We start from the raw sequence: 18,629 nt of genomic DNA, 5'->3' as shown, positions 1-18,629 counted from the left end.
CTTATCTAGCGAAACGATTGTCATTTTTGGCAAGAACCATAAAAAATCTAAACTTTAAAACCTCAACTTGTCGTCTTTGTCTGGTCGTGTGACGCGCGAGCGCGACCTCACGTAATACGTCATCACGTCAAGAGGTCACGGCTGACGTATGCGAAACTACCCCCCAGTGTTTACAAGTGTGGACAAAAAGGACGCTCCGACGTTGTTGTATGTCGAGTGATACTAATTAATGTCTTTGTGTCAGTTTATTGTTTAAAATGGTCCGCAAATGTGCATTTCATATATGTAACACATGACCTTTCCACGTCATTATGCAATTACGTGAGGTCGCGCTGGCGCCTCATAGGACCGGAGGAAGAAGAGAAGTTGTGGTTTAAAAGTGCATTTTTAATTTTTCTTGCCAAAAATGACAATCGTTTCGCTAGATAAGACCCTTATGCCTCGTTTGATATCGATTAGAGTCCTTTAAAACTGCAATTTTAAAATGCATTAAAACTTGAGTGTTGGGGTCCATTAAAGTCCATTAAAATGAGAAAAATCCTGGAATGTTTTCCTCAAAAAACATAATTTCTTCTCGACTAAACAAAGAAAGACATCAACATTTATTAAATTATCTGGATTTTTTTTTTTTAGAAAATGGACTAATCCTTTAAGACCGACCTCAATATTTTAGGACCCGAGTGGGAAACCAGTTCTGGAAGCATCATTATTCAATATAACCATCTGAAAATGATAAAAATAGTAGTATGCACGCTCACATACATCTTCTTTGACCTCACTGTGCAGGTGTTTTGTGCCAAGCTGATGGAAGAGGCTAAAAAAGACACGTTCCCCGTGGATGTAGTGAAAAACATCTTTTCCAATATCTCCTCCATTAACGCCTTCCACAGTCAGTTCCTTCTGCCCGACCTGGAGAAGCGAATGGGAGAATGGTACGACAACACCATCTTTCACTTTATAAAAGTGTAGTGTTTTAGAAAACTATCTTAATGTCAGGTGACTGATGTCCTCAGGACGTCAACGCCTCGCATCGGGGACATCCTTCAGAAGCTCACTCCCTTCCTAAAGATGTATGCTGAGTATGTAAGGAACTTCGATCACGCCATGGAGCTGCTGAAGCACTGGATCGATCGCTCACCTCAGTTCAAAAGCATCATCCTGGAGATTCAGGTCAGTATCGACACGTACTGTTTAAAACCGATTTCATGAAAGTTTGTTGTACACAAATGCTGACATCAATATATATTTTATCAAGCATGGTGGTTGAATATATATCATACAATTTATTGATAGCAAAAAATGTTAAACAATGGTTCTCATTCACTAAGCATGCGTACGCACACATTTGTTCATAAAATATGCTTACAGACGTTTTAACTTACAAATCATGATTCAACAAAAACTTACATAATAAAATTTCTTCTAAATGTTAGCAAAAATGTAAGAACAACTTAGACCACATGTACGCAATAATCATGAACAAGGAAAAAGAACCCTATAATACATATCTGTGTTATATATTGTAGATATTTTATTATTGTGTGCTTGTGGTTTAAGTTGTTCTTTAATTTTTGTAAACATTTAAAATACATTTTAGTATGAACGTTTTTTTAAAAAAAGTTAAAACGTCTGTACACACATTTTCCGAACAAATTTTTGCGTACACATACTTGGTGAATGACACCCAATGCTTGTTTATAAAAATGCAATAATCCTTCGAAATATATCGGATCACAAAATATTATTTATTGATAAGCCTTACTGCAGATTTCGGAACCAACAGGTTAACTGGCCATGCATAGTTTTCAGTCTATAATCTTAGGTACGCTTACACGACAGTAGATGCGCTTCCATTACAGATTTGCGCAAAAGTTATGCAATATTTTCTCAATTACGTTAAAACTTTTGTGAAATTACGGCATTTCCACTAACCGATGATATGCAACAAAAGCCTAGTTTTTCCTCTCACGATAAGTCATTCCAAACATAATGTCAACGGATGTTGGTAGGATTACACATAGGCAATATTTTTAATTGTAGGACTGTTATCCAAACATTAATGCCAAGGAAAGTCCCTTATACTTGGTAGTGGCAACCACCTCATATGAGGGTAAAAATGTTTTTGCTGTAAATGGGAGTTTTTTGTAAAATTGTCGTGCTTCCATTGACCGTATTTTCAATTCGCAATGTCGATTTGCACAATTTAAAGAGTAATGAAAACAGCTACTGATGTGTTAAAAACATACAGTCGACAGCATCGTCACATGTTATGCTTATGGGCATGACGTCATTGTTTTCATGAATTTTTGTGGGTTTTTTTTAGGGCTGCACGATAAATCGCATGTGTTTGTCACGCGCATCACGTCAGTAATGTCCAGTTCCTTGATTAGTATTAAATCGCCATCAGCTGTTTTCAGATGGAGCAGCTTTAACTGCACAGAGCCGTAGTTCCCTGACAATCGGGGCAATTTCGCATTAATTATCGCGGACGTATCGCCTGCGATATGTATGCGATATGGCCCAGATTGTCAGGGAACTACGGCTCTGTGCAGTTAATGTCGCGCCATCTGAAAACAGCTGATGGCGATTTAATACTAATCAAGGAACCGGCATTACTGACGTGATGCGCGTGGTATCGCATGCGATTTATCGTGCAGCCCTAGTTTTTTTAGTTTATACAGAAACAGTAATGATGTCCTTAACAAAAGTGTGCATTTTAAAACCTGTTTTCAAAAGTTTGCATTTTTAGGCCCCTAAAACGCCACTGTCATGTAATTTAAACTGAATAAAAAGTTTTTAGTTGACAGCTGATGCATAGATGGACTACAATGGAGGTGTAGAAACATTTCGGTAAAAATCAAGAGAAATGGGATATCCAAAATATCCAGTATTGTTGCAAAGGGTCTGAATTCTTATGTCAATGTAATTTCAGTATTTTTTTTTTATATATAAATTTACAGACATTTATAAAATTATGTTTCCATTTTGTCATTATAGGGTACTTTAATAAGGAAAATAATAATTTAAAAGATTGTAGTGTCAGGCCGCAACCTGTAGAAAATTGTAGGGGGGTATGAATACTTTCTGTATGCACTGTATATGGTTTCTTTTTGAATATATTTTCTGGTGCTCTGTATGTTAGTCAATTAATTTCTGTGTGTGTTTATGTGTTTAGAGTCAGGAGGCATGTGGAAGTTTGTCTCTACAGCATCACATGCTGGAGCCCGTGCAGAGAGTACCACGATATGAGATGCTCCTAAAAGACTATCTGAAGAAACTTCCTCAAGATCACACAGACCGACGGGATGCTGAGAGTGAGTACTGCAAAAAAAAAAAAAACTAGAACTCTTTTATTAAACGAACAGATTATAACACCTGAATGTGAAATGTTTATGATGTTTGCAGAGTCTTTGGAGATTATTTCCACGGCTGCCACTCATTCCAATACTGCCATTAGGAAAACAGTGAGTATTTTACATTACCCACTACTAAACAATAAAACATCTGGATTATATCCCACTATTGTTTATATCAAATATAAGTTTTTAGCAAAAAGTCTGTGATGATGTTGGTAAAGGTTTGCTTTACTGTATTTAAATTGAACACTGAACTTTTGTTTTAATAGAAATTGTTAAAGGTGCAGTGTGTAATTTTTAGAAAGATCTCTTGACAGAAATGCAAAAAAATGTACAAAACTATATGATCAGGGGTTTATAAAGACCTTTCATAATGAACCGTTATGTTTTTATTACCTTACAATGAGACATTTTTATCTACATCCACGAGGGTCCCCTTACATGGAAGTCACCATTTTGTGCCACCATGTTTCTACAGAAGCCCTTAATGGACAAACTTTTTTACTAAGTTTTACTAAGCCGACCAAGACATGTTTCCGGTGGTGGCTACCGTAGCTTCTCTGTGTTTTTCAAAAGTGAGGGGTGAGCCGTGGACTGAGCCATTGGTTGCAATTCGCAACCTCACCACTAGATGCCGCTAAAATTTACACACTGCACCTTTAAAATTATTGTATAAATATATTTTTAGCTTACATTATGCTTAATTTTTTTTTTTTTTTTTGAGGTTGGTGCATCACTTCCCTTTCTGTATCTGACATCTTTTAATTTTATATGTTATTCATGTCATACTGAATCTGCTGTCTCTCAGGAAAACCTTAAGAAATTGCTGGAGATTTATGAGATGCTGGGTGAAGAGGAGGACATTGTGAACGCTTCAAATGAGTTGATAAAAGAGGGTCATATTTTGAAACTGGCTGCCAGGAACACTTCAGCCATGGACAGATATCTCTTCCTGGTAAGAAATAATAACTCGATTGTTAGTGTTGGTATTCATTGTTGCCAGTTTGTCACTTATTGTGTGAGTAACTATGAGAATATGTGACCCTTCCTGGCAATGTTATAGTCACATTCTCTGTTAAAAAAAAACCTTTTAAATGATGTGTGATGCATGGAATCTGAAGAAATGACTGAGATATAACGAACATATAATGTGCTGCATATTGTTTATACATGTTCAATGCGGTCTATCATGTTGACTGTTGTGCCATAAACTATTCGACATCATGACTTTAATCTCTCTCCCACAGTTCAACAACATGCTCTTGTACTGCGTTCCCAAGTTTAGCCTTGTTGGACAGAAGTTCACGGTGCGCACGCGCATCGGCATCGATGGGATGAAGGTGATCGAGACGTTCAATGACGATTACCCCCATACGTTTCAGGTTTCCGGCAAGGAACGAACACTGGAGCTGCAGGCCAGGTACAGACCAGCATCTTCTGCGCTTAATCATAAATAATAATACACCGTAATTAACTCTTTGTGTTTCGTGTTGTTGCCGTATTACAGCTCTGAGCAGGATAAACTAAGTTGGGTAAAGGTAAGGAATATCATCTAATAACAATCAATATTAAAAGCAAAGTCAGTTTGGCTTTTGCTAAATATTTAAATAAGTCATCGGTCTGTTTAACAATGACTACATGTTTGTTGTAGGCATTCCAAGACACGATACACATCTTCCATCAGAAAAATGAGTCGTTTAAATCGGCATCCAAAGAAGCGGAGGATGTACCGGTCAGTATATCCATGTCATTTCCTGTTATTCATTACATTCACCTTATTTCAATGTATCATTCCTTCCAAAAAAACACGATTATCAGCCAAAGTCTGCATATTTATGCGGGCGTCACATTTTTTTTAAATAGGCCGCACTTTTGCCGCATAAATTGCTAAATATCTGCAAAATATTGCATGATTTCATAATGCCCGCATTTTCGTAGCAAAAAGTCACATATATCTTAGCAGAAAGTTGAAAAATGTTGCATTTACTTCACACAAGCAGAGCCATGTCCCTTGTTGCCATGGGAGCGTTATGAAGTGACATAATTACGCGATGTGAACATCATACCATTTTTGCCAAAAGTTTGTAAAGAACAGAATAGAATAAAAATTTTACTTCTTAAACTAAAAAGAAAACAAATTGCATGAAGAAAATTTGGCTTTTAGCGCCATTTTGTATTGTGATATTTTTATGACAATAAACATTTTTATTAATTCTAATTAATTAAATGAATGCTCTTAGCAGCACGTATTATACGTACATTTAAATACTTTCATTCAAATTCATTTAAACACGCTCTCAGGTCATTCAGAAATTCCGGTTTGTTGGCAGAATCCGTTAAAATCAATGACAATTTTTTAGCAAAGTCCTCTTAGTGCGCATATTTATGTGGGCGCTGTATTTTTTTAAATAGGCCGCACTTTCGTCGCATAAATTGCAGATTTCTGCGCCCAAAATATGGGGGGCTTGCATGATTTCTGGCAAGCTATGTAGCCTAACATTAGCACATGCAATTATTTTTGTCTGAACTGCAGATATACACTATCAATACCATGTGAATAGTTTTGATATTTTTTTATTATTTTTACATCACAGCATTCACTTTATAATGCAGCATAGTTATATCAATTTCTATATATTCAATTTCTACAACATGCATTATTCAACTGCTAAAATCAAACAATTGCATGAAAATTAAATAGCAAAAACGAAAAACATGTGAAGGTAACGGTATAGCTGGCACATCTGTTTATGTCAATTTATTTGTGTAGGACATTCAAATGTCAGAGCTGGGAAAGCGAGCCCCTCGCTGGATACGAGACAATGAGGTGACCATGTGTATGAAGTGCCGTGAGCCCTTTAATGCCATCACACGCCGGAGACATCACTGTCGAGCCTGCGGATATGTAAGTTGTCTGCAAACAAACATGCTCACGTTTACATCGATTGACGATTTGTTGCATGTGCTAAAATGTCTGTTTTGTTCAGGTCGTCTGCTGGAAGTGCTCGGACTACAAGGCCCCTTTGGAGTATGAAGGGAATAAGATGAACAAGGTGTGCAAAGACTGTTTTGGTTACCTGACCGGTCACACAGACGGTGAGGAGAAAGAGGGCAAGAAGAAAGGTATTCTAGAGGTGAGTTAAAGAGATGGGTCAGTTTAAGTTGATGTATCAATAACCAACATTACAGTGGAGCTGTACGAAACACTGTTCTGTGAATCGAGTGTATTTCATCAAACAGACATGTATAACCTTTATATATACAGTTAAGGAAGAAAAAACGACATGCACGAACTGTTGAGGTGGATTCGGAGACGGTAAGATGGGTTGGTGATGCGATATAACTAAAAATAAACTAAACGTCATTAACAAACATTCAATAATGCTTAACAGATCAGTGGTAAATAAAATTATTATATATTAATCTTGGCATTTCTAACTAATTTTAAGCATATTAATGATCTGTTGAGCATTATGTAATGCAATAATGTTAATGTTATTAATAAAACTGATAATGAAGTGTGTAATGCTTTATTACACTAGTTTTATAACATTCTGGTTTGATCATAAGATTCTGAAACGCATTTTGCTAAGTAATAATTTGTGTTGCATTTTCTAAATCGTCACTTGATGAATCATGGGAACAAACTGACTTTTTGATGAACTGCTCCTACTTACCACAAATGCCGAAAGACTGAAACTTTTATTTAATTCCCATTTTTACCAAAAGTTGGTAAAGAACAGATTAGGGTCATATTTTCACTTCTTTAACTTAAAAGAAAACAAATTGCATGAAGAAAATTGGGCTTTTAGGGCCATTGTGATATTTTTATGACAATAAACACATTTATCGATTCTCATTAATGTAATGTTTTTCAGATAAGATGATGCTCTATGATTTTTGATTTATAAAAATAATATTGAAGAGCTCAGATGCAGAAGCCGCTAAATGCCACCTCCATCAGAAATTAGATGATGATATAAATTAATGCTTTTAGCAGACGTATTATACCTACATTTAAATACTTTCACTTCAAATTCATTTAAACCCGGTCTCAGGTTATTCAGAAATTCCTGTTTGTTGGCAGAATCCGTTAAACGCAATGACAATTTATTGCCATTTATTGAGAAGCCATTTAATAACAATTTAAAACACATGGATGCATTACAGTAATGACAATGGTGGCTGCTCAATTTTTTTTAGCAAAGTCCTGTAAGTGCACGGAAAAATAATTGGATAAACGAAGGCGTGCATACGTCAAAGTGCAATAGTTTATACTCGGTTTACCAAATGTATTGGAATACATTTTTTAAGCATTTTGGCATTATTAAAAAATGAAAGTGAAGAGTGACTGAAAACTTATTTTTTTAGAAGTAGAGATTTTTGCATATGTGACCCGTGCTGGCAAAATGAGTCGGAATGCACACCATCTAATTTTGAGCTAGAGGCAAAAAAAAGTATAAACGCTTAGAAAATGTACAAAGATACGTCTCCATTCACATGCCTGTGTAATTTTGATTTCGGTTTTAAAACATGTAGAAATTTTTTTATTGAGTGCAGGACTTGCTTGATGTTAAAATAGCTTTTAAGAAAGTTATTAATGGAATTTTCCATTTTCTTAAAAGAAAAATCCAGATAATTTACTCACCACCATGTCACCCAAAATGTTGATGTCTTTCTTTGTTCAGTCGAGAAGAAATTATGTTTTTTGAGGAAAACATTGCAGGATTTTTCTCATTTTAATGGACTTTAATAGAGCCCAACAATTAACACTTAACTCAACACGTAACAGTTTTTTCAACGGAGTTTCAAAGGACTATAAACGATCCCAAATGAGGCATAAGGGTCTTATCTAGCAAAACGATTGTCATTTTTGACAATAAAAATAACAAATATACACTTTTAAACCACAACTTCTCGTTTAAATCCGATCCAGCGCGACCTAACGTAAATGCGTAGTGACGTAGGGAGGTCACGTGTTACATATATAAAACGCACATTTGCGGACCATTGTAAACAATAAACTGACACAAAGACATTAATTAGTATCAGTTGACATACAACAACGTAGGAACGGTCCTCGTTCTCAACACTTGTAAACACTGGGGCGGAGTTTCGCGTTCGTCCTCTGTGACCTCTTGACGTGATGACGTATTGCGTGGGGTCACGTTGGCCCAAACGTTGACAATCGTTTTGCTAGATAAGACCCTTATGCCTCGTTTGGGATCGTTTATAGTCTTTTGAAACTACGTTGAAAAAACTGTTACGTGTTGAGTTAAGTGTTAATTGTTGGGCTCTATTATAGTCTATTAAAATGAGAAAAATCCTGCAATGTTTTCCTAATTTCTTCTCGACTGAACAAAGAAAGACATCAACATTTTGGATGACATGGTGGTGAGTAAATTATCCGGATTTTTCTTTTAAGAAAATGGAATATTCCTTTAAGAGTGATAAGACAAAAAATTATCTTTGTTGCGCTGACTGCGGATCCGAAGCATGCACAGATCGGAAGCATGTGCGAATGCATGTCCCCGATATATAGACATCTGCATATATTTTTAGACTTACAATTCTCTGTTTTGACAAGAATTCACACAGGTAAAACCTATAATCTGTCATTTCTTATGTGAATGTTTTGTTAAGTTGGGAAAAATATCTGATGTGTACCAATATATTTAAATTAGATCCCTGCATTACAGTAGATCTTAAGGCTGTCTGTCTCAATGTCAATTAAACAATAAAAGAAAAAAGTTGAACACATATTTTTCTTATAGTATTGTTTTTGACTTTGTGTGTGCTAAATATATTTGTTTTAACATTGATTTTAAGGTATGGATGCAGTGAATGTCAAAATATAAATAACTCATTTTTGAAAATTTGCTCAATCCGACTCATTTTGCAAGCACAGGTCACAAATGTACTTTACAGCTAAGAACTATCAAATTCATTAAATAGCAATGTAATGTGATATTTGAGGAAAAAAATATAAATATAAAAAACTAAGGCTGGGACGATTAATCGTGCAAATGTGCGTTTTCTGAATGAATACATTTTAATGAATTACAGTGAAATGCAGCCACATCCTAAAGCCAGAGGGCGCTTTCGTGCAAAAACTCCATTTGTGACAAGAACCATTACAAACTCTATTCCAGGAAATGTCTATAAGCATATTTACGCCGCTGTTTTTCAAATAGTTTCAGGTATTTTCATGATAATAAAGATTATTTTACATGGTTGTGTTTGACGCATGTTGCTTTTCAAATGTGTTATAAACAACTCAGACTTAGACTGATAAGGACCTCTTACTGATCAAAGACCAGTAGTACACGTAAGATGTGCATGAAACACAGAATAGGAGACTTGCGATTTTAGAATTGATTTCAGACAGTTATTTTTAATGGGAAACTCAATGCATCATCACAGCCCTAAAAAAATCTAAAAATAATAGTAAAAAATTTTATTTACAAGAAAACATGTCAGACGCACATAGAGTGTTTTTGCATCTGAACTCCCCATTCTTTGTGAAGGTTGTGTTCACATTAAAACTCAATTTAAAACAAATGGATGCATTACAGTAATGACAATGGTCATAAAAAAATACAATGGACACAGCATCACAATGCAAATAAAACAACAACTAGGGTCCAATAATTTGTAGTTTCTTCCTGCAAAATCTTTTGGAATGAAAATTGACCCAAATAATGAATCTCACCCCATAGCCATGGATTTACACGTTCAATGATGATTTATAGTTATTTTTTGTTTTTTTCCTGGTGACAGATTGAAGCAGCTCAGTTCACAGGCAGCAGTATCATGTGCGGTTTCCTGCAGTATTACGAGAAGAACAAACAGAGGTTCTGGTGTGTCATTCCACAAAACGAGCCTTTAGTTCTCTACCTGTATGGAGCGCCTCAGGTAAGCACACTCTTACATCTCACTAACCCTTCATATTTCTGTTCTCGTGCGTTTTTTTTTTTTTTAACAAGGAAATATTTACTGTCACATTCATAGGACGTCAAAGCCCAATCCTCCATTCCTCTGCTCGGCTACAAGGTGGAGGACACTCCCAAACCGGCAGACCCTCCCGCGAGCTTCCGCTTATCTCAATCCAAATCGGTCCATAGCTTTGCAGCCGAAAGCGAAGAACTGAAACAGCGCTGGCTGAAGGTGATCCGTATGGCGGTGACGGGAGAAGTACCGGAGCCCCATGTGCCCGAAGAGGGGACCGTCACGGATGTCACCCAAGAGCACAGCTCTAATGGAGTCTGAGCTAAATAAAGCGAGGGATTCTTGCTACAAAATTCAGACAACACAGTAAAGCCACGGATGGGTTCGCCCCCTGCTTGTCGGTGTAAGCTAAAGGATTGTCTGGTTACTTGGGGGTTTAAAGGACAGCAAGCACGATTGCACTTTGGCTTTGTGGTGCTACCGGGCATCAGTGATGGACATGTTTCCAATGAGGATGTGAGCATTATTATTTTCAGCTGTGCTTTTCCATGATGGCCTGTGATACTACAGACTGCAGCACAATGTTTAAAGTCTATGTAAATATTAGATGCAAATACATCATGTATGTATATAGAATATTGAGATAAAGGTCCTGTTATGTTGACAGTGACCGTAAAGGAAAGAAACAGGACATGGGGCCATTAAAAGGCAAGGCTTCAATCAACTATAAAGCGTACATTTTAGTACACATATTAGTCTGCATCCTTCATATTACTGGGTCTGGGAAATCATCCACTAACCAGCATCGCCACCTGCTGGTTCATCGTGCCTCAGATAAGATGAATCAATTGAGCGAATCAAAAGATGCTGTACCTCCAAATAAGACATTCTGAACTAGAAAAAAAACGTGATAATCTGTTTGAATATCCTCATTCAAACACATGATCAAAGCTGGCATTATAACCATAACTCAATAATCAGCTATAGCCCATAGACTTTTACTGTTGATTTAATGGAGGTGCTTAATATTATGTTTCTGACGATAAACTGTAAAGTAACAGTACAAGCTACAGATATGTATGCGTGTTTTGAGAAACGTGTGTTTTTGTGATAGACTTTTTTGTTGTTAATAAGATTAGGAAGGTATGAGGTTAATAAGATTTTTTTTGTAATATTTCCCGGTGGGTTGCACAATCAGTTTCAACAGCCCACTGGGGCGGAGAGAAATGTATATGTTCTTAAATACTGTAATTATAATTTTATTTAATAATTTATAGAGGATATGCATGATTTTACGTAGCACCGAAAGATTTTCATTCCCTCAGTTGTTTAATACATTTATTCAGCGCTGAATATTAAAACATCCTAATAATTCATAATTTCCCCAGTGTCTTTTTGCCTTGCCCTACAGAATTTCAATCATATGTTACAACTATAAATTTGGGTTTGTTACAAGGAAGCAAGGAACAAACAAACACATTATTGAAGGTTTCAGTGGCAACAACACAAACAAACTGCTTTTGTGGACCAAACTTAACTTGCGAATAGAATCAATAATGACATGATATATATTTCTGATAACAAGTAAAATAAATAACCAGTAAATTAGCTTACTTCACATCATAGTGTAATCTTCGCTACACCTTAGCTAAGATAACGTTACTGTGTAAAAAAAAATATACAATGTTAGCTACAGATCCTTAAAGGAACAGTATGTAAGAAATTGATATCAATTAATCATAAAATGGCCCTGACAATTCACTAGACATTAAGAAATCATTTTCATTTCAAATACTTATATCACTGACAACAGCGGTCCGGCCAGGATATTGTCATTTAAAAAGTGGAGTTGGAGCCCTCAACTGATGTTTATGTTGTCGTTTTGTGTGTTGGCCACCAGTTGTGTGATTGCAGTACCAGTTTTGGCCACAATCCTACATACTGTTCCTTTAAAGGATTACTCCACTTTCTAAAAAAAAAAAAAGATAATTTACCCACCCCCATGTCATCTAAAATGTTGATGTCTTTCTTTGTTCAGTCGAGACGAAATTTAAGTTTTTTTTCTGTGAGGAAAACATTCCAGGATTTTTCTAAATTTAATAGACTTTATTGGACCTCAACAGTTTACAGTTTCAACGCAGCTTCAAAGGGCTCTAAATGATCCCAAAGGAGGCTTAAGGGTCTTATCTAGCAAAAAATTTTAATGTGCACTTTTAAAACACAACTTCTCGTCTTGCACCAGTGCAACCTCACGTAATTGCGTAAGCATGACGAAAGGTCACGCGATACATATGTGAAACACACATTTGCGGACCATTTTAAAGGGGCCATGGCATGAAAATGAGACTTTTTCCATATTTAAAGGCATTCCATGCAGTTTGATGTTTTAGTCAAACAGCGACCCCTAGAGTCACTGGGGAAAACTTGCAACTGTCGTAATTTCGCACGCCCACTCTGTACGTACCTGTAAGGATAGTGTTGGGCGTGAGATGGACTCCGAAGATAATGACCAGGGAATGTTTCACAATTTCATACAAATATTAGGCTACTGCATGTCTACTAAACTACAGATGATAATAGGATAATATGAAGTTTATGCCAAGTGTAGAGTAGGCATATAATAATAAAAGTAGCTTACCGCGTTTGCTGGCTTATTACGTTTTACAAGATTGCAGCTTAATCACAAGTAAACAGTCTATAGTCTAACGTTATGTCTACTGTATAATTTCATTTGTTTTTTAATTGTAATGTAAACATTATAAAATGCATTGACAAAGTTAATTGTATACGTTGCATTATTTCATAACATTGGCCGTTATTCGTTGGCCATAAGAAATCGAAATTAGACAAATGACTACGTACACATCACAACACACTTGAGTTTAGATGGCCAAAAAAAAAACATGTAAGAGAAACGAGTGTTTGTTAGCAAGTCTGCTAAATGCTCTTATGATCGTAAGCTAGCTAGACCCTTGTTGAAGTTATTTTACTGGTCTAATTATCAACACTGGATGAATGAACAGCTTAGTAAAAAAATACACACTACAAGCAAGCGCAACCATATACAACATAGACCGCAAACAAATTTACAAATAAGAGATGTACTTACTTGTCCATCAACAAGATCGCCAGATCAGCATCCCTTTTGCATCCAGGGCTGTCTATTAGCTCACGCCAACGAGTAAAAACCTGACCGAGTGGGACTCTTGTCCGGTTCCTAACTCGGTCAGATTCTCTTTTTCGCTTTCTACTCTCTTCCGAACGGGTTTTCTTAGCTGTTTCCCTCATCGAGCATCACGTCTCAAAGTGCCGTCTCGGATCATTCTCGCGGTACTTTTACGTCATCCGACTGCCGGTTCTTGCAGCGCTGCACGAAGTCGAACAAGCCTAACGTGTGTGACGTCGTTGCCGTAAAGCAAGTCGTGATTTTCGCGAGATTTGTCAGGGGCGGTTTTCTCAAGCTTGCATTGCTGGTTTTGGTAGCGGCGTCCTTCCCGAGCTTCAACAGGGGGATGATTCGCCATACTATGACTTCGTTTACCATCGAAATGACTTTGAAGCTGTTATATTAAGGTAAAATAACTGCATAGTGTGTCTTTAAGTGCTATAATTGGGTCCCCAGTGCTTCTATCATCCTACGAAATGTGAAAAAGATCAACCCAGTAACTTAGTTTTGGTAAACCATTCTCTACAAGCACATACAAAAATAGGTCGTTGATATTTGGCCCTCTTTATGATGTCATAAGGAGCTCTTATTAGAATAATACTGCCCCCTTAATCTGCACTATCCAATCACAGCAGTGCCATTTAGTGCAGAGAAAAAGAGGGAGAAAAAAATAATTCACAGCACAATTGAGTTTCAATTGCAACAAACCACCATCATTGTGATCAGTGTTTGCACTTCATCAGCTCATTTGCATTTTAAAGGACACACCCAAAATGGCACATTTTTGCACACACCAACAAAGTGTCAATTTTAACATGTTATAATAAATTATCTATTTGGTATTTTGAGCTAAAACTTCACGTATGTGCTCTGGGGACACCAAAGATTTATTTGACATCTTAAAAAAGTCTTGTGCCATGGCCCCTTTAAACAATAAATTCACACAAAGACATTAATTGGTATCATTCCACAAACAACAACATATGAACGATCCTCTTTCTCCACACTTGTAAACAACACTGGGCCGGAGTTTCGCATACATCACGCGTGACACGCATTACATGAGGCGGTGCTGGGGCATCACATGGATAGTGCAAGACGAGAAGTTGTGGTTTATCAGTGCATATTTTTCTTGCTGAAAATGACAATCGTTTTAGATAAGACTCCATTACAACCACTTGAAGCTGCGTGGAAACTGCCATTTTAAACTGCATTTAAACTGTAAACAGTTGAGGTCCAATAAAGTCCATTAAATTGAGAAAAATCCTGGAATGATTTTCTTTAAAAAAAAAAAAAGATTTCTTCTCGACTGAACAAAGAAAGACATCAACATTTTGGATGACATGGGGTGAGTAAATTCTCAGGATTTTTTAAGAAAATTTAGTAATCCTTTAAAGGGGGCATGAAAATTATACATTTGCTAAATTTTACATTTGCGATGCAAATCCGTGGATATCTATACCTCAAATCTGCGGCTCATTTTGGAGGTTACATTTAAGCTAACTTACTGTGGTAACTGGCAACCAAGCTGTCGAAATATTAGGCAAATTCACAGTGGCAGGACCAGAGAGCAGTGTTGCCAGATAGAGTTGATGGTTTCCAGCCCAAAACTGTTCCAAAACCTGCCCAAACGCACAAAAAACCGCCCAAAATATTTAAATCAACATTTTCGTTTAATTTGATCAGCATTTAGTTATTTTTACTTCCACAATTAATGCACCATACTATAGCTAGCGACACCAGAACAAAACCACACACTAACATGACATAACTTGTTCACAACAGCTACATTATGCCCCCTCGACCACACGCACAATGTACTTTTACATCATATATTTAAGTGGTTTTATGATTCAAATACCCAGTTCGTTAATAACAATTTCAACAATGTCTGATTTTTATCTATTTATATTATTATTAATAATGTATTTTTACTCCTGATAGAGAGAGAGAGAGAGAGAGAGAGAGAGAGAGAGAGAGAGAGAGAGAGATCGTAAATAGCCTTACCTTATGCAGTAAATGCAGAACAATAATAGGCTGTTGGTTGAACTTGCAAGGATGCTGAAGAACACTATTAACATCTGAACTTTTCAGAACTATGTACAGTGTGGCTGAAGTTCATGGTGCCAGAATTGACTTAATGACAGCCGAACATTTTGTTTTGTTTACCTAAAATGCTGCGGAGGTCGCATATGCAGGGTGCATACGTCATCAAGCCTGGTTTATTTTAGTTAACTGGCCATTACATTCGCAAGTTATAAGCACATTACAACAATTTACTATTAACTAAGAATAAAAGTCAACTTTATAAATGTTCATATTCTGAAACAAGACAGTTTTGATGATGTAAATGCGACCTTCGGAGGCTGCAGGATTCGCATTGAGACACGGCCGATGTGTGACAAGCAACGTATACGTTGCAATCCGGAGTCCGTGTTGCAGAATTTGCAGTGCTATTTTCCGATGTTAAAAGGCATTATCCATTGATTCAGGCCAGGTCACTCTCCCACTCCTACATTTTCCCACTTCCACATCTTGATTTCCCGCTGAGAGTGAGAGAGCTGGCTGGCTGCTATCACTTGTGATTGGCTAAACGCGGACTCGTCATCGGCGTGGCGTCAACACAAACACATGCAGTAGGCGTGTGTTTAGTAACCTCAGATGAAATACATGCACACTTGGGTTTTTTGTTAAATAATTAACCTATAAAATGCACGTTTCAAACCCGCCCAATTTTTTACCCGCACAATCAAATTCAAAACCGCCCCATTTGGGCGGGAACCCGCCCAATCTGGCAACACTGCCAGAGAGTCCAAATAAAAACGGCCCCAAAACGCAGAACTTTAAAGTATAACTGGCTTTAACATTGTTTTTCACAGAAATATGAAGTTCATGTTTCATATAATATTTTATCAGATATGTATATGTTGTAACGTTAGTCAAATATTTTAGCAGTAACGACATAAAAGAACGGCTTTTGTGGAATACACGCAACTTCCGGTAAACTACTCTAAGAATCAATAACAAGTCCTTTTAGAGTTGTTTATTTCTGATAAAAAGCAAAATAAACAACAAGTTGATTACCTTAGTTCATATTTTTTATAGCTAAAGCATATCAAAAACGACACTGAGCTAACGTTGCTGTGTAAAATGTGCACTATAACCAGGGGTTAAAGGTAGGGTAACAGATTTGATCCTGAAACATTTTTAGTTATGCTGGTTAAAAGTCTCCTCACATCCTGATAGCAATCACTGTGTTAAGTTGTTTAAATGTATTTGTAAAAATTTATGTCATCTGTGAAAGGCGTAGGACCAAAAAATGTTCAACAAATCATAGATTTCGGTCCGAACGGACGTTTCCTTTTATGTCCCTCATAAGTAAGTGTAATTTGAATTCCCACCGCGCAGCGAGTCCACGCAGACACCATACGTCATCGGCGCGTTCACGTGCGCTCTGTCTGTAAACAGCGAGAACACCAAACTTTTCTGCTGAATTGACAACCTACACAGGAGCAACAAAACTAAATGCATCTTTTATAACAACAACAGCAAAAACTGCCTGGATCAGCAAGAGCAAAAATCCAAATTAACATCTGTAACTTTACTGCTTTACCGCGAGATGCAAACAGCTACAGGAGGCAAAGGGTCTGAAAGGGTCGTTGCACTGTTTATTTTGGTAAGGTAGGTACGCGATATGTTTGTATTGAGATGGATTCAGATATTATACTTTGATGAAACGTTGTGTTGCTTATGAAATTTGTGTTCGTTTACGGATTAGCATAACGATATAGTTACTACGTCTACAAAACCGAACGTGTGCTTAAACTAATTCTGATGTAAACCAGTTGTTTATGTTGGTTATTTTGGAAGTGTTATTCACTTTGTACTGCAAAGTTCTCTCACTGGTGAATGAGACATGAGACATGACCGTCTGATCTGTGCGTGTTCATGTGTTTGGAAAGAGGCGAGACTTTGGAGAGCGATTTGACTTGAGGGTGGGATCGGGATTTCATTGCTAGGCGGCTACCGTTAGCATTTTTCAAAATGTGTTACCCTACCTTTAAATTGGGATTTGTTATGTGGGGGGGCCCTGCGGGAAGGGGTACTTCAAGGGGTAACATGTTTAATACTGATGATAGCAAAGCCACTGGTGTGTTTCAATGACATTCTGGACCTCTGATAGGATTTGATAAGTTTCAGCTTTAAAGCTGTGCCAAAGGTTGACCCAAAATATTTTAAAAAGAGCTTCTGAACTTTAAATGATGCAAATCTATGAGTTTGACACCCTATATCCATTTGTTGCACATATCATTATGCACAACTGATCAAACTTTAAATGAAGTTTAAAGAATCAACCTCCTTGAATAATTCTAGGCATAAGATACCCAAAAAGATTCAATTAACAAGAAAAGGTACAACACACAGTACTGTATCATCAACATGTCTTATAAATTAGCCATAGAGATTCCCTATGCTGGTCAGCAGCTAAAACAATCATATAGTTAGGTTTGATTTGTGTAATCAAAATACATTATTTTATTAAACTATACAATAGTTATATCCAGTGTTATCCTTAACATAATGTAATTAGATGAGTGACATACAAACTTTAATCCTTTACACGTTTCTAGTCTTCTATGAAGTTTTCTCGACATGGGCACCATTCTTACCTCTCTCCCTCTGTCTCTCTCTCTCTCTCTCTCTCTCGTCAAATGATCCTGAAGTTCCGAGTTTTTTCGCTTGAGTTGCATAACTTGCGCGAAGACGCATCTAAAGGGAAAAGCGCGTGTTTTCGCGGCAATTGCGGCGCCCAATTCGCGTCATTTTCATCGCCACGTGCGAGGACGCGTCTGATTGCGTCTTTGGATTGACTTTGTATGTACTCTGCTCGCGCAAATCGTTGAACTTGCGTTGGTGAATATGCCCCATAATGAATGAAAACGCATTATTCCCTTCGCGTCAGTGCACACACACCAGCGCAGCGAGTACACACACAAGCGCAGCGGATACACTGGCAAGAGCCCGGCCCAATTTAAACCCTGACTATAACGTATACAATGTTAAGTACAGAGCGGCTGCCAAACCTCCCTTCACATAGTGGTGATGCATTATCGCTGTCTCCCCTCGTCTTTAGGAAACCAAAACATTTGTTATTTTCG

The 18,629-nt window shown here is 37.1% G+C and overlaps 1 protein-coding gene across 6 annotated transcripts in view; it reads left to right on the top strand.

Annotated features, from left to right (window-relative positions):
* fgd4a (FYVE, RhoGEF and PH domain containing 4a) overlaps positions 1–11,685 on the top strand; it is a 66,915-nt gene extending 55,230 nt beyond the window's left edge. For 5 of the 6 annotated variants that reach the window (XM_065283500.2, XM_065283501.2, XM_065283504.2 and 2 more), the window contains 13 exons: positions 787–932; positions 1,014–1,170; positions 3,176–3,314; positions 3,406–3,464; positions 4,165–4,311; positions 4,604–4,776; positions 4,864–4,894; positions 5,008–5,088; positions 6,127–6,261; positions 6,344–6,490; positions 6,622–6,672; positions 10,137–10,271; positions 10,368–11,685. In XM_065283500.2, the coding sequence (XP_065139572.1) occupies positions 787–932; positions 1,014–1,170; positions 3,176–3,314; positions 3,406–3,464; positions 4,165–4,311; positions 4,604–4,776; positions 4,864–4,894; positions 5,008–5,088; positions 6,127–6,261; positions 6,344–6,490; positions 6,622–6,672; positions 10,137–10,271; positions 10,368–10,625 (1,659 nt within the window). In that variant the 3' untranslated portion in view covers positions 10,626–11,685. The remainder of the gene's footprint in view (positions 1–786; positions 933–1,013; positions 1,171–3,175; positions 3,315–3,405; positions 3,465–4,164; positions 4,312–4,603; positions 4,777–4,863; positions 4,895–5,007; positions 5,089–6,126; positions 6,262–6,343; positions 6,491–6,621; positions 6,673–10,136; positions 10,272–10,367) is intronic. The other variant, XM_065283503.2, reaches the window with a different exon arrangement.
* The last annotated feature ends 6,944 nt before the right edge of the window (positions 11,686–18,629 follow it).

This window comes from Paramisgurnus dabryanus, chromosome 9, assembly GCF_030506205.2.
Source record: "Paramisgurnus dabryanus chromosome 9, PD_genome_1.1, whole genome shotgun sequence".
NCBI lineage: Eukaryota > Metazoa > Chordata > Actinopteri > Cypriniformes > Cobitidae > Paramisgurnus > Paramisgurnus dabryanus.
This window is presented reverse-complemented; position numbering and strand designations above follow the sequence as displayed.